The 16,517-nt window shown below is 36.2% G+C and overlaps 1 protein-coding gene across 1 annotated transcript in view; it reads left to right on the top strand.

The window, feature by feature from the left end:
* The window catches only part of LOC123564686 (uncharacterized), a 108,361-nt gene that overhangs the window by 66,637 nt on the left and 25,207 nt on the right, over positions 1-16,517 (top strand). The window contains exons 25-32 of the mRNA XM_053537347.1: positions 1,474-1,645; positions 10,995-11,077; positions 11,562-11,747; positions 11,983-12,108; positions 13,407-13,506; positions 13,712-13,791; positions 15,277-15,516; positions 15,817-16,106. Coding sequence (XP_053393322.1) covers positions 1,474-1,645; positions 10,995-11,077; positions 11,562-11,747; positions 11,983-12,108; positions 13,407-13,506; positions 13,712-13,791; positions 15,277-15,516; positions 15,817-16,106 — 1,277 coding nt within the window. The remainder of the gene's footprint in view (positions 1-1,473; positions 1,646-10,994; positions 11,078-11,561; positions 11,748-11,982; positions 12,109-13,406; positions 13,507-13,711; positions 13,792-15,276; positions 15,517-15,816; positions 16,107-16,517) is intronic.

The raw sequence follows: 16,517 nt of genomic DNA, 5'->3' as shown, positions 1-16,517 counted from the left end.
TTTTTTCCCCTTTGCGAAGTCGTAAGGGATATAGAAATGCGTCTTCACATTTTTTGTCCACATAGTCCGATAATTCTTAAACCTCTGAAAGGAATTTGTCACAATGATAGGCGACAGTATGAAGACGTATAAGTCACAAAGACACGTGACCCTGTCATGTTTTTTTTAATTTCTTCCTTTCTTTTTCCAGTTTTTCTTTGTGTTGCAAACAAATCTGCAACTTTTGAAGGCATATTAAACGGTACTTAATGCTCTAAATAAAGAAGGAAAGTGCCAAGTGCAGGCCTTATATACGATAGCCATGAAAAGATCTTGTTTCAGAACTTATGTTTTAACCTTCCCAGTTTCGATGCGGCATATTATAGAATGATAAAAACTGTGCAAAATAAACGAAATGCTGTCCATCTCTGTTTGGCCGTATTTTCTTCACATCTGCGAAGGCTATAATCATATTCATCATATTCTTCAGACATGTGAAGAATACGATTAAATGATCCTCAAAGTATAATTTGTGGTCGATATTTCTTTGGTTAACATAAACCAACACGTTTTGTGTCTGCAGTACACAGCAAGCCATAGTGTACAAAATACAGTAGACAGCAAGCCATAGTGTACAAAATACAGTACACAGCAAGCCATAGTGTACAAAATACAGTAGACAGCAAGCCATAGTGTACAAAATCACAGTGTATGAAGAAACCAGGTCATGACTGTATTCTATCGCAAGCTGCACGCTGCTGAAAATGTGCTATAATCAAACCAGGTCATGAGTGATGTGCCCTCGTCAGAATTATCAAATAGGCCTATATCACAATTACAGTAAAGTTCCGCTAATCGACCGGTCCGAAAATGAGACCATTCCGTTAATACGGACAGTTATTGAAAAAAACGATTTTTTTCTCTCTATAATTTAATGGTTGTAAGGTCCAAAATTGCGACCGATCCGCTATTACGACCACTTTTTAAAGAACCAAGCTATCAAATTGTGTTGTTTAAAGTCTCTTTAATGCGACCGCTCAACAATCAGTGAACGTCATCTAATTAGCGTTTATACACGGACTGCTACATTTTGCAACATTACCTACCTTAATTACAATGTATACTGTATTTGGAATAGTTACTGGAGTTACTTATATTAAACTACATCATGTACATTAATTTGTTATTTATTATACACTTTGTCATTTCCTTACCGCTTACCCTTAAGAGCTTTAATGCATTAACGCCTCTTCTGAGTACCGTTTTGTAGGGTCTCCATAATAAGACCGACTCGATAATAAGACCACTTTTTATCAGTCCCCCGAGTGGTCTTAATGGCGGAACTTTACTGTACTACATCATATAAACTAAAACACTGCTACAAAAAACATTCCATGAAATCACAAAATATTAATTCAGTAGATGTCTTCACATTACAGTGCTTGCCTTTCAGGTTACATACCCAGCTTTCTATGACCACTTTTTTTATTACAGGTTGAAATGATGTCCTTGGATGCATACAGACAAATGTTAGAGGGCATGAAGGAAACAGGAAACGACATTATAGACATGATACAGGCCATTGCTAACCTCGCCGATACATCCAGTTTTGTTTCATCCATGATCTCTATGGTGCACCAATCGAGTGAGAATGATGAAAATACAGGTGCATGCTCCTCTCCCTATATTTCCTGCACACTTCCGGGTCAAAGGTTATAACAATATGTATTTGGAGACAAGTCAAGAAATATAGCTTCTGTCATTGGTCAGTGTCCAGACAGAGCTCACAATCAACCGGAGTTTTGACTGGGCTTCAAACTCAGTTTTACAACCGGAGGTTTTAAAACAAAGTTTTGGGGACCAGTCTAGGTATTCAGGTTCTTTAGACTGAACTTCAAATCATCAATTAGTCATGTACCGAAGCTTAGAGACTGGTCTACAAACACAGTTGTATAACTTTGAACCTAGTAACATCATCGTTCTGAGTCGGATATTTAGATCACTTGGCAAATCAATAACAAGCATAAATAGTTAATATTAACTTCTCTTTGAACAAATTATTTAGCGGTTTTGTAACTTTTATATCTGACTTAGAACATTGATGCGTACATGCCCTGTACCGAGTTGCTCAAAACCTAAGCCATTGGATGAGCCATCTACAGGTCTTGGAACTTTTCTTTTGTTTATGAACATATTGAATAATAAAAAAGGAACCAGAATTTAAGCAAAGCACATTTTTCATTGTCTTGGATAACATTTAGTGCGCATCAATATATGAATCGCGGATTAAAGACAAAGTTGTACATCCTAAAATCTGTCCACAAAGTTGTCCAAAGGAAAGTATGTCCTGGGCTATCTGTCAGCTAAGCTCTTCTCTTGGCTGTCTACCCACTAAATTATCTTCTGCACATTCTATCCATTAAGTTACTAACTGCTCAGATTATCCTCTAAGTACTGATTTTTTTCTCCACTAAAGTTATCCACTGAAAAGTCTATGCACTGTTATCCATTACGTGGTATATCTAGAAGACAATATTTTAACTAAGTTATCCACTAGATCGTACATGCCCTAAGTTATCTACTAGATCGTCTTTCTGAGGATATTCAATCAATTAAGTTACGTATGAGACTGTCAGTGTACTGAGATATACACTGGATTGTATATGCTTAAGTATTCCAGTGGACAGTCTATCTACTCTAAGATTCAATACATTTTGAACATCTGTAAGTTGTAAGTTATTAACTGAACCATCTATCTATAAAATTATCCGCTAGACAGTTTGTTCAATATATAGCTTGAAAACCTATCTAATCATCTAAATTATCCGCTAAGCAATCCAATCTGTATACGCGACAGAAAAAGTTTTAAGCAGCTCGATCAAGGACCATATCCAACTTTATCGTTATCTGTTTAATAATTTCAGCTAAGGTGGGTCTTATAAATTTGTATTGAAAATAATATGTTTGCCGAAATTCATAAGAAATACAATAAGTTTGTAATATTATGATAACCTCTATCATTTGCCTCTAAATTCATCTTGCTTGCGCAACCAAGATACGCGCAACCAGGAGAGATTAGAAATCAATGAACCCAAAGCTCCGCTACTTGTAAAATTTGGTTTTTTATCAAGTGGAAATGTAAAATTGTTAACTATACTAAAATGATTAACTTGATTTTTAAATAATTTCATATTAAACTGAGGTCATAACAACATTTGATAAAGTTCAGTGAAACATACAAGTACATTTTCTAATAGGGGTCTAACGCCGAAATGTTGTTGTTGTTTGGTTTTTTGTCATTAAGTAAATTAATAGAATAATCATACAAAGAATGAACATGTCAAATGGGATTTACCAACTTTTATTAAGTTATTTATTTATTTTGTTGGGTTTAACGTCGCACCGACACACTTATAGGTCATATGGCGACTTTCCAGCTTTGATGGTGGAGGAAGACCCCATGTGCCTCTCCGTGCATTATTTCATCACGGGCGGGCACCTGGGTAGTTAATTAAGTTTAGCTCTTTCTTATTATTGTACAATATAACAGTATCAATTTTGCGGAGTGGGAAAATATGTATGTGTACGTGAACAACAGTATAAACACGCACAATTATTTCTGTATTGCAAGATTAAAGGTTTGTTTTCTTTAGAATATTTTGACAGGTCTATAAATTTGGAGGTGAAACTAATATTGTTTACTTGAAATTTTCTTCCTTGAGCACATTGTCATTACATTATGCACTTTTGAATTTGAATGTTATTTACAATGAATATGTTAAAAAAGAAACAGTATTTCGGGACATTTCGTGCAATGTCGGACAATTCCGTTGACCATGCTCTCTTTTTCGGTTTATAATCGTTTTTTTCCCAAGTGTTTACACGGACTCTAAAGGTTTTAAAGTAATTTTTCTCACATTTGTCCTATCGGTTGTTAAAATGTTTGAGGCGCTCACAGTCAGGTGATACAGTTTAGATATTTAAAAAAAGCCGTCTAGTAAACCAGCGTATGTTTAACAGCATTTTTCAAAATAAATATTGTCAGCCACGTCGATTGTTTTAAATTATGCAGACGACAGATTTCTGTCTAACACTGTCAATTTTCAAAATTTGTCTCTAGTAGTGTTCACGTATGTCTGTACACATGTATAGTTAGATTCGCATTAAAAGATTCCATTGTTGCGGACTGAACGAAATGTGTTTCTTTTTTAACTGTCTGTTTTAAATATTACTAACATTTGTCAACACTAAATTGCAGTGATCAGTTGTGGTTGCACGAATGATTTTTTTCATCTTTTTCATAAGCTAACACAGGTTACTAATCAACTTTGTTGTGAAATGATTTTTTATCTGTTTGTATTTCCATTTTTCAAAATAATTGATTTTATACGTCAGATGTTCTTGAATACAACATAGCTTTGAAACAATACATTTTTGTAATTCGCAGGTGAGTTAGAAGGCCAAAAGCCATAACTCTTTTCTTACATCAATCTATCTTCCATTTAGTCAAACCCCTGCTGGGGACCTAGACTTTGCGCGTCAGCTAGCAAGAATGTTTTATTTAAACGAGTAAAAGGTAGTGGTAAAAAGCAAGAAGGAGAATAGTTAAAAACAGGTTAAAAACAGGGCAGGTGTATTTAATGTGAGATGTGCTCAATCTGGCTTACAGCCTGACTGAACACTGGCCCAGACGAGTTGACAACATCTGAAGGCAAGGCATTCCAATGATATACTGTATGAGGGAAGAATGAAAATTTATGATAGTTGGATGAGGGCGATACTTGCACGAATGCCTGGGAATGAGTGGTTCTGGTTCTGGAAGATCTAGTATTGGGTGTTAGGTAGTCCGGTAGTGGGTTGGCGACCTGGTTATGCAAGATGTTATGTAAAACATAACCAGGCGCTGGTCAATGCGACGGAGTGCAAGGCGTCGCCAATTTAGGGAAGTCAGCATGTTGTCTACACTGGATGTACTGCCGTAATCACGCTTGGCCCAGCGTGCAGTCCTGCGCTGCACAGACTCAAGCTGATCAATCAGAGTATCAGAGTGGTGGGAGGGGGGGGGGGGACCACACAGTGGAACTGCACTCCAGCTGGGGCGTACGAATGTTTTGTATGCTTGTGATTTTAACCCTTCTGAGTGCACTTTGATGTTACGTCTTAGAAAACCCAATGTTTGATTTGCTTTTTAGCTCACCTGTCACAAAGTGACAAGGTGAGCTTTTGTGATCGCGTGGCGTCCGTCGTCCGTGCGTCCGTGCGTGCGTGCGTAAACTTTTGCTTGTGACCTCTCTAGAGGTCACATTTTTCATGGGATCTTTATGAAAATTGGTCAGAATGTTCATCTTGATAATATCTAGGTCAAGTTCGAAACTGGGTTATGTGCGGTCAAAAACTAGGTCAGTAGATCTAAAAGTAGAAAAACATTGTGACCTCTCTAGAGGCCATATTTTTCATGAAATCTTCATGAAAATTGGTCAGAATGTTCACCTTGATGATATCCAGGTCAAAATCGAAACTGGGTTACGTGCGGTCAAAAACTAGGTCAGTAGGTCTAAAAATAGAAAAACCTTGTGACCTCTCTAGAGGCCATATTTCTCAATGGATCTTCATGAAAATTTGTCAGAATGTTTACCTTGATGATATCTAGGTCAAGTTTGAAACTGGATTACGTGCGGTCAAAAACTAGGTCAGTAGGTCTAAAAATAGAAAAACCTTGTGACCTCTCTAGAGGCCATATTTTTCATGAGATCTGCATGAAAATTAATCAGAATGTTCATCTTGATGATTTCTAGGTCGAGTTCGAAACTGGGTCACATGGGATTAAAAACTAGGTCAGTAGGTCTAAAAATAGAAAAACATTGTGACCTCTCTATAGGCCATATTTCTCAATGGATCTTCATGAAAATTGGTCAGAATGTTCATCTTTATGATATGTAGGTCAGTTTTGAAACTGGATTACGTGGGATCAAAAACTAGGTCAGTAGATCCAAAAATAGAAAAACCTTGTGACCTCTCTAGAGGCCATATTTTTCATGAGATCTTCATGAAAATTGGTCAGAATGTTCACCTTGATGATATCTAGGTCAACTTCGAAAGTGGGTCACATAGGGTTAAAAACTAGGTCAGTAGGTCTAAAAATAGAAAAACATTGTGACCTCTCTAGAGGCCATATTTCTCAATGGATCTTCATGAAAGTTGGTCAGAATGTTTATCTTGATGATATCTAGGTCATTTTCGAAACTGGGTCACGTGGGGTCAAAAACTAGGTCAGTGGATCTAAAAATAGAAAAAGCTTGTGACCTCTCTAGAGGCAATATTTTTCATGAGATCTTCATGAAAATTAGTCAGAATGTTCACCTTGATGATATCTAAGTCGAGTTCGAAACTGGGTCACGTGGGGTCAAAAACTAGGTCAGTAGGTCTAAAAATAGAAAAACATTGTGACCTCTCTAGAGGCCATATTTCTCAATGGATCTTCATGAAAATTGGTTAGAATGTTCACCTTGATGATATCTGGGTCAAGTTTGAAACTGGGTCACGTGCGGTCAAAAACTAGGTCTGTTGGTCTGAAAATAGAAAAATTTGTGACCTCTCTAGAGGCCATATTTTTCACGGAATCTTTATGAAAATTGGTGAGAATGTTCACCTTGATAATATCTAGGTCAGATTCGAAACTTGGTCACGTGCGATCAATAACTAGGTCAGTAGATCTAAAAATGGAAAAACCTTGTGACCTCTCTAGAGGCCATATTTTTCAAGAGATCTTCATGAAAATTGGTCAAAATGTTCATCTTGATGATATCTAGGTCAAGTTCGAAACTGGGTCACGTGCGGTCAAAAACTAGGTCAGTAGGTCTAAAAATAGAAAAACCTTGTGATGTCTCTAGAGGCCATATTTCTCAATGGATCTTCATGAAAATTGGTGAGAATGTTCAGCTTGATGATATCTAGGTCAGATTCGTAACTGGGTCATTTGCGGTCAAAAGCTAAGTCAGTAGGTCGAAAAATAGAAAAACCTTGAGACCTCTCTAGAGGCCATCTTCATGAAAATTGGTGAGAATGTTCACCTTGATGATATCTCGGTCAAGTTCAAAAGTGGGTCACGTGCCTTCAAAAACTAAGTCATTAGGTCAAATAATAGAAAAACCTTGTGATCTCTCTAGAGGTCATATTATTCAATGGATCTTTATGAAAATTGGTTAGAATTTTTTATCTTGATGATATCTAGGTCACATGTGCTCAAAAACTAGGTCACTTTGTCAAATAATAGAAATAACGACGTCATACTCAGTTCAACACTGGGTCATGTGGGGATAGGTGAGCGATTCAGGACCATCATGGTCCTCTTGTTTTGGTGATGTTGTCAATGTGGTCATTCCATGTAAGGATGTGTGATATAGTTATGCCAAGGTATTTTGCAGATGGTACTGTTTGTAAGATGGTTTTGTGTAAAAGGTACTGTGTTGGTATAGGTGGTTTAAGCTTAGTGATCTGTAATACGTGGCATTTAGACGGATTGAATTTCATGTCCAAATCTGTTTCCCAGCGTTTCAGTTGTTGCTGTAAGTCTTGTTGTAGTAGGCCTGAATGGGAAGAGACAGTCATATTGCCTTATATTAAGCATGTACAGACGAACGTTGGCACCGTCCATAAGCGCTGATCTTGTGAAATATTTGCATTTGACGTATGTTAGTGTCTGTGTGTGTATGTGTGTGTTTTTGTCGTCATTATTGTTAAATCTAAATGTGAATGGTAAATTAGGATAATTATGATATAACTGTTTTATTAGCTCACCTGTCACAAAGTGACAATGTGAGCTTTTGTGATCGCGCGGTATCCGTCGTCCGTCCGTGCGTGCGTGCGTGCGTGTGTGCGTGCGTCAGTCCGTAAACTTTTGCTTGTGACCTCTCTAGAGGTCACATTTTTCATGGGATCTTTATGAAAGTTGGTCAGAATGTTTACCTTGATGATATCTAGGTCAAGTTCGAAACTGGGTCACGTGCCGATAAAATCTAGGTCAGTAGGTCTAAAAATAGAAAAACCTTGTGACCTCTCTAGAGGCCATATATTTCAAAAGATCTTCGTGAAAATTGGTTAGAATGTTTACCTTGATGATATCTAGGTCAAGTTCGAAACTGGGTCACGTGCGGTCAAAAACTAGGTCAGTAGGTCTAAAATTAGAAAAACCTTGTGACCTCTCTAGAGGCCATATATTTCATGAGATCTTCATGAAAATTGGTCAGAATGTTCACCTTGATGATATCTAGGTCGAGTTTGAAAGTGGATTACGTGCCATCAAAAACTAGGACAGTAGGTCAAATAATAGAAAAACCTTGTGACCTCTCTAGAGGCCATATTTTTCATGGGATCTGTATGAAAGTTGGTCTGAATGTTCATCTTGCTGATATCTAGGTCAAGTTCGAAAGTGGAATATGTGCCTTTAAAAACTAGGTCAGTAGGTCAAATAATAGAAAAACCTCGGACCTCTCTAAAGGCCATATTTTTCATGGGATCTGTATGAAAGTTGGTCTGAATGTTTGTCTTGATGATATCTAGGTCAAGTTCGAAACAGGGTTATGTGCGGTCAAAAACTAGGTCCGTAGGTCTAAAAATAGAAAAACCTTGTGACCTCTCTAGAGGCCATACGTGTGAATAGATCTCCATAAAAATTGGTTAGAATGTTTATCTTGATGATATCTAGGTTAAGTTCGAAAGTGGGTCACATGCCGTCCAAAAGTAGGTCAAATAATGAAAAAACGTTGTGACCTCTCTAGAGGTCATATTTTTCATGCGATCTGTATGAAAGCTGGTCTGAATGTTTATCTTGATGATATATAGGTCAAGTTTGAAACTGGATCAACTGCAGTCAAAAACTAGGTCAGTAGGTCTTGAAATAGAAAAACCTTTTGAACTCCCTAGAGGCCATACCCTTGAATGGATCTTCATGAAAACTGGTCAGAATGTTCACCTTGATGATATCTAGGTCAGGTTTGAAACTGGGTCACGGGGCTTAGAAAACTAGGTCAGTAGGTCAAATGATAAAAAAAAATTGTGACCTCTTTAGAGGCCATACTTTTCATGGGATCTGTATGAAAGTTGGTCTGATTGTTCATCTTGATGATATCTAGGTCAAGTTTGAAACTGGGTCAACTGTGGTCAAAAACTAGGTCAGTAGGTCTAAAATTATAAAAAATCTTTTGACCTCACTAGAGGTCATATTTTTCAATGGATCTTCATGAAAATTGATCTGAATGTTCACCTTGATGATATCTAGGTCAATTTTGAAACTAGGTCACGTGCGGTCAAAAAGTAGGCCAGTAGGTATAAAAATAGAAAAACCTTGTGACCTCTCTAGAGGCCATATTTTTCATGAGATCTTCATGAAAATTAGTGAGAATGTTCACCTTGATGATATCTAGGTAAAGTTCAAAACAGGGTCACGTTCCTTTGAAAGCTAGGTCAATAGGTCAAATAATAGAAAAACCTTGTGACCTCTCTAAAGACCATATTTTTCAATGGATCTTCATGAAAATTGGTCAGAATTTTTATCTTGATAATATCTAGGTCAAGTTCAAAACTGGGTCACATGAGCTCAAAAACTAGGTCACTATGTCAAATAATAGAAAAAACGACGTCATTCTCAAAACTGGGTCATGTGGGAAGAGGTGAGCGATTTAGGACCATCATGGTCCTCTTGTTTAAGACGATTTATTCCAAGTTCTATATTATGTATTCTTGCATTTTATAGTATTCTGTGCAAATATATAAAAATGTTTCTGACTTTCAACGAATATCCTAATATACGACTGAACTTTTCTAATTTGGTCATCATTAATGATCTTGTACATTTTGTTGTTTTTTTTTCCCTTGCTATTAAATAATCCCCGAAGTCTACGTCGGCATTCTTCGGCTGTTTCCGTAGCTCACACAGACGCCAGAGTGGAAATGACGAAATTGCAAACGGGGAAAACGGGGAATACGTGATTAAACGTTAAGTCGTGATTATGATTACGGGCTTCTAAATTGCTTATGAAAAATAAAAAATAAAAAAACGTTTGAATAGCCAAGGTTGTAAATTGAAGTGCGCTGTTTTATGGACGTCTATTGTTATGACTGTCACGCTGCACAAACAGATCTCTTACGTCCTTGGAATAGCATATATTTCATCAAATTCCGCTGAATTGACTTAATAATGAAATGTCATGTATGCGTATACTGTATTGGCACAGAAGTAGAATTAAATAGATTTTTTTGGAAGAGTATATAGAATATATATTTAGTGTTTGTCTGTTAGAGTAAATTTAGATAATTGACCCTTTAAATTATGACGTAATTCCACTTATTAAGATGCTTTATCCTGGCAATATATTTGCCAAGGATACATTGAATACACATGTGTCATTCTGTTCACTAAAGCGGATGTGCTAACTAGCAGTACATGTCTCTTACTAAATAGAGATATATTCATATAAACACTCGGGTATCTGGTCCCATGTTCACAAAAAATATTCAATTCCGTCTGTTAAGTTTGAAATTTTAATTGCAATTTTTACTTGAACTTGAAGATTAAATTCCAGTTGAGACTGGCCCTGAATTGTTAATGGTCACTTGAAAATTGTCATTAACTTATCTTTTAATTTTAAACATGAAATTAAGATATGAACGACATATAAAGATTCTTTATCAAATTCAGCCGAGACTGAAATTGTTTTGAGTACATGCGAGATTTTGTGTGAGTTTGGGAGCGGCTACAGTTTCTAGAATTAGATACCCTGGTGTTTAATAAATGTATCATGTTATATATATATATCCTACAGGAAAATGATTTATTGACACTTACATCCGTAGAATTTATTAGAAGTTTAATTCGAAAACGTTGCCATGAAAAGAACAAATATGCGTTACACAAAGTAAATACAATCTAATTGTCTTGTACATACTTTGTTTAATACATCTTAGCTAAACTGCTATACAGAAAACAGAATAAAAACAAGATATTTAAATATTTTCAGCGTATGCTTGCCAGGGAACTTTTATGTCTTATGCAAGTACTGGACTAAATAGCAATGTGAACAGGACATGCTCTTTCACTCAGGTAATTATTCTTTACATCATCAGCATAAACATTTATTACATTACCATGTATAATAACTATATAATTTCTTGCCGTATACAGCACTGCTGTGGTTGTGTTTAATGTTTCCAAAGGATCTTTCCACAGATTTTATTCCAAACATGTTTAATTAATAAAATTATGCCACGAGAAAAGCACCCGCCTGTCCAGTACATCTCCAGTGATGTTTAGATAACTTGTTTATTTTAAGTGAATGATTAAATCATTTCACGTACTAGTATATATGTATTTAAGAGAGATTTGGTTTTTTTTTGTGACATAAAAATAGGCTGTAAACGTTTTAGAAGAAACAGCGGCTGTAGATTTACATGGTGTGTCCATTGAAATAAGTTACGAAAATACTGTTCGGCCATTTAGACTGTGGATATTGCGATTCCTCATTAAGTCAATGTCCCAGTAACATTGAATCAAAATAAAAGGGTATATCTGGCTTTTTTACAAACAGGAAGAAGAAGATACTGAGAAAAAGGAAGAATTTGAAAACTTTCGTGACACTACTGCCAAAATGGTTACACAGCTTGTCGATACGCTTAAAGATGTTACGGCGGAATCACCTGCTGAAACACAGCAACTTACACTCTCCATAGCAACATTGAGTTCTTCTAAAGCCCATATGACCCGCAACACTCAGGTAATTTTACTTTGCGTTTTCACTCCTCCACATTGTTTTCATTTAGAACACATACATTGTGGAGAGTACCGCTTTGATAAACCAGACAATAATTGGTCTTATGATATCTGATGTTGATATCATAACTTTATTGTTCTTCTGTCTATACATTCATGAAATTGATATAATGAATATAGTACTCGCTTGTTAAGTCACTTTTTGGTCTGTTGAATCGCGTTTCTCCTGTTTGTTTCAGTCTGCGATGACAGATCTGTTAGAAAAAGGTTTGGACAATATACAGGCAAACGAGGAATCCATGTCTGTAGAGCAGATGACATCGATTAGTCAAAATATTATAGACGCTTGCACAAATATTGGGGAGGTAAACATTTTGTAGTGAACAATGCTTCTTCATTAAAGACGCTTGTCAAAAAATATGGACGTTATGTAGAAGGCAATACATCTTGCATAGAGTCTATATAGACGCTTGCACAAATATTAGAGAGTTTAAGGCTTTGTAGAGAACAATACCTCTACCAGATGGACGCTTGCCAAAAATGTTGGATGTTATGTTAAATGCAATACTTCTTCGTGCATACCGTCTATATGCCCTTTTCTCGTTATTCCGAGCCCCTTAACCAGTATTTCAGTTCTTGTCAGTAACAGATTTTAAGTTTCAAAAGAGTTTTTGCTATAGTTTGATACTTCAACATCTAAAGTTAAAAAAAAAAAAAACATGAAGAAAAATTCTAAGGATTGTTGTCAATGACGATCCAGCCTCACATGATGACCCTCACCCTCTGAAACAGCGAAATGTTTTCTCGTTGAACCGAGACTTATGATCATTTACTTGTACTTGCTCTCAAAACCTAAGGCTTTTTTTTAAAAAGTTCTTTTTTCAGAATTAAGAACATATATATAATTGTGTTTGCAGACAAAAAAAAAGTTTTATAATAAGTGGTTTCTGATTCCTATAAGAAGGTTATATATTACCCGTGTAATTTTAGATAAGCAAATTCTGTGCCAAAATTTTCTGTTGTGTATATTTCTATTTTAATGTGAGTAATACTATTTTCTTTTTATTCTTGTTTAACTGCCATATGATTTGCCTAAAAAAAAACATGCATAAAATTTAGAAACAGGAAATTGCTGCAAGTGCAAATTTTCCAAAGGCACAGATAAATAAGAAGGCTCGGAATTACGAGAAAGAGGCATATAGACGCTTGTAAAAATATTAGAGAGGTTAATGTCTAGTTGGGTTGCATTTAATATGTATTAGGTAGAGAGTAACGTTTTAATGTATTAGGTAGAGAGTAACGTTTTAATGTATTAGGTAGAGAGTAACGTTTGGATTGCAATGTGGACTACTTGCTACTTCATAACTTAATTTAGTGCTTGCATTCCGCTTTTGGCCATACTTTAAGGTGCTTTTATTATGAATTCAAACCAAAGTGTCGGATGTCAAACGCCGAGTGCCTAGCTTTTATGGCGTTGCTGCGTTTATTGTCCTGATGCATATACAGTTTATATTATAAATAAAGCGAAATAGATCTGTTCGCTTCTTTATTTATGTGCTCTTAGACATATTTCACTTTCACTTTTCGATAAGCAAAGATCATGAGATTCTCACACCAACTGTCTTATTCAGGAAATGTGTACATGGGCAGTTAACTATTTCAGAGTGCAGCATTAGGTGCAGACATGCCAACAAACACCGACCTGGAAACACAGGCTACAGCTGTTCAAAACTTTGATTCAAATTTGGATTCGACACGTGATGGTTAGTCGTTATTTACAAAACTAGCTGTTAAAACAGAAAAAGAACACGTCTGTACTAAAAATCATTATGCACGATGCTCACGTATATTTTTACATGCGCCTAAATGTTAGAAGTGTTGATAAAGCAAAAAATGCAACACAAACGAATTGATGAATTCTGTTGCTTTTACTGAGTGTCTTTTAATGACGCAATTTATAATTTTCAGATGTTCCGACCTCTCAAAATGACGCTGATGCTCTTAAAAGCGGGAAAAAGATCTATAACAAAGACGTGCAAAAAAGCTTTGTAAGTGACACAATAAACTGAAAAACGCCTCTGGACAATTAAGTAGTTGTAATTAATATAATGTAAAAATATACAAATAGTTGCAAGGTATTTACCCGCTATGTACATAGTGAAACTCGTTTGTTTTTGTAGCCCCCCCCCCCCCCCCCCCCCCCCCGCGAAGAGCGGCTGTTCGTTTGTCCGTACCCTCGGTTTCTGAACTATAAATGAAGAACGCTTCGGTACAGGACCTTTAACATTGGTAGGTAGGTTGATCTTGACCGTCAAAGGTAAAGGTCGCGGTGGTCTTGAGCCTCTAAATTAGTTTCCGCAATTCAGCTCAGGATCCTAAAACTTCCTAAGCAGGTTGTTCAAGACCAGCTGTCGATTTTGAATTGGTTTCTTAAAGGTTCAGATCGCAGTGACCTCGAGCTGAAAATAAGAATCAAAAGTGCTTTGGCTCAGGAACCTCAAACCCTAGAGGCATGTTGTTCGTGACCAGCAGATGACCGCAATTGATTTTCAGGTTTATTGAGCTTCAAATCAGTCTCTGAATCATTTGGCTCAAAGGCTTAACGTTTGTAGGCAGGTTGGACAAGAATAGATTACTTCTATCAAATCCGAGAACAGTAGGTCAGAGCTCAAATTCTTGCTCACATTTAGCTAAAACCCTGTTCTTACGATTAGATATTTTCCATATTTTCATTGCAGTATTTTAAAGATTGGATTCCATATCTCATGAATTTATTTCGATGTAAATGAGATGTATAGAAAAACTTTGTAGTCCTGTTTGGCGCCATATAAAACTTATTTATTTATTTACCCGATTGAAGATGCCTTTCAGCTTATATCATCTTCTTTCGATGGCTGCTTTCTGAATCCAACCAGTGCAACGATCGTTCAGACCGCAGTTAAATGCTTGCTGACTGCACTCCCCCCCCCCCCCCCCCCCCCCCAACTCCACACCCACCCTTTACATCCATCCCAAAAACGAGGAGTCCGACGAACTATCCGTGCACTAGGAGACTTTATTTATTATATACCTGTATAAATGATGTAAAAGTTTGGTTCATATTTAAGAAGTGAATACCAACAGGCAGAAAACGAACTCCGCATTATACTTTATTGTGCATGTTGCCGGACCACTTTTGTTAATTGAATAATATTCATTACCTGACACAGTTCTATAACGATGATAAAAAGAACTGATGGGTATTTGTGTGCAAAACCTTATATTCATAGATCAAAAACAAAACAATAAGCAAAAAGGCGGATATTGAGAACAAAAGGGTCAGTAGAACAGTATTTTGACCTTTGATGCTGTTTTCAGCACGTTGTGGATTTTGCCAGGCCGGATCAATCTCGCCGCTAGCGCGCCTCGGCAAATCCGGTCGACAGATCAAGCAACTTTTATTATAACCGTATCGTATATTATGATATTATTGCATGTTTTTTTTTTTTATCTTGAGGCAAAAGTTCAAGAGACATCTTTTTTTACATATTCAGACATCGAGCAATCTGAAACGATGTGGAAATATTCAAGATAACTTAGTTGAGCTCCTCGGTAAAAAACAACCTAAATCACCAAAGCCAATTATAATGGAATCATCTAGTTTTGTTGCGAAGATACACAAGAATGCTGCTTCGTCACTAGTAAATCAATCTGTGGAAGCAGGAGGCTGCTCTGTCGACGTTCCTGATGATGTGTTTCCATCTGCGGATATGGATAATACCTACTTATTTGTGGTATGATATACATAAAGTGTCCGTAAGTGAAAGAGAGAAACGCTAACAATAAAATAAGAAATGGGAAAATGCAAAATTTTGGTAAGCAGTATATTAAACACAATAAGGTTAAAATATCTGAAACAGTAAGAAATTCAAGTATTGATACTTCTATATCTTAATTCCGACGATTCATGCATTAAAATAAAATTTATGATACTCTCTCTATGTGTAAGGATCATGAAAGAAACCAGATTATTGATTAAACTAATCCTACATTCCATATATCAAAAACATTTTAGAATGACACACGTTTTTTAGGTAACAACGCAAGCGGCTCCCCAGGTCGTACTTCCGGAACACAGTCCCGTTGGCGCTCATTCTAGAACAGTATCAGTGAGTTTCAAAGATTCGAATGGAAATAAAGTTAAATTAAAACTGAAAACACCGATAGTATTAAGGATCAGGTCAGACCCAAATCTGCCAAAATTAGATTTATCAGGCCTGCCATTGGCGCACCCTGAGATTCCTGAGAACAGATATGAGGAGGTCTTCTTCTATCATCAAACGACACTTTATAATGAATTTGCAGCATTGTCAATTCAATTCAGGTGAGTTTTTGGTTCATTATTTTACAGTTAATTTTCCCTATTTCGCATATACATGTTTTGACTTGCATTATGAAATTTACACATAAGAAGGCCATTACAATTCTGTCTATATATTTTAGTATCAAATAAAGACATGTTTATAATTTCGAGAAGATGAAATACATTTTGAAATTTCTGACTATCAGATAGGGAAAGTGAAGGAACAAAACTGGTGACAATTTTTAAATTTTAAAAGCATATATCACATTGATTAAAAATGTATGCTGTTAAAGTTTGTATTATTTTCAAGCTCTAGGCATTTATAGATAACAATATGTAATAACAATTTCTCGAAATATATATGTCAATGCTCTTATATATAGACGGATTTACAACGCTATTGGTTGCCCTGGTGTTTTACCAGATGTTTTG

The sequence above is a fragment of the Mercenaria mercenaria genome, chromosome 2 (genome assembly GCF_021730395.1).
Source record: "Mercenaria mercenaria strain notata chromosome 2, MADL_Memer_1, whole genome shotgun sequence".
Lineage (NCBI taxonomy): Eukaryota > Metazoa > Mollusca > Bivalvia > Venerida > Veneridae > Mercenaria > Mercenaria mercenaria.
This window is presented reverse-complemented; position numbering and strand designations above follow the sequence as displayed.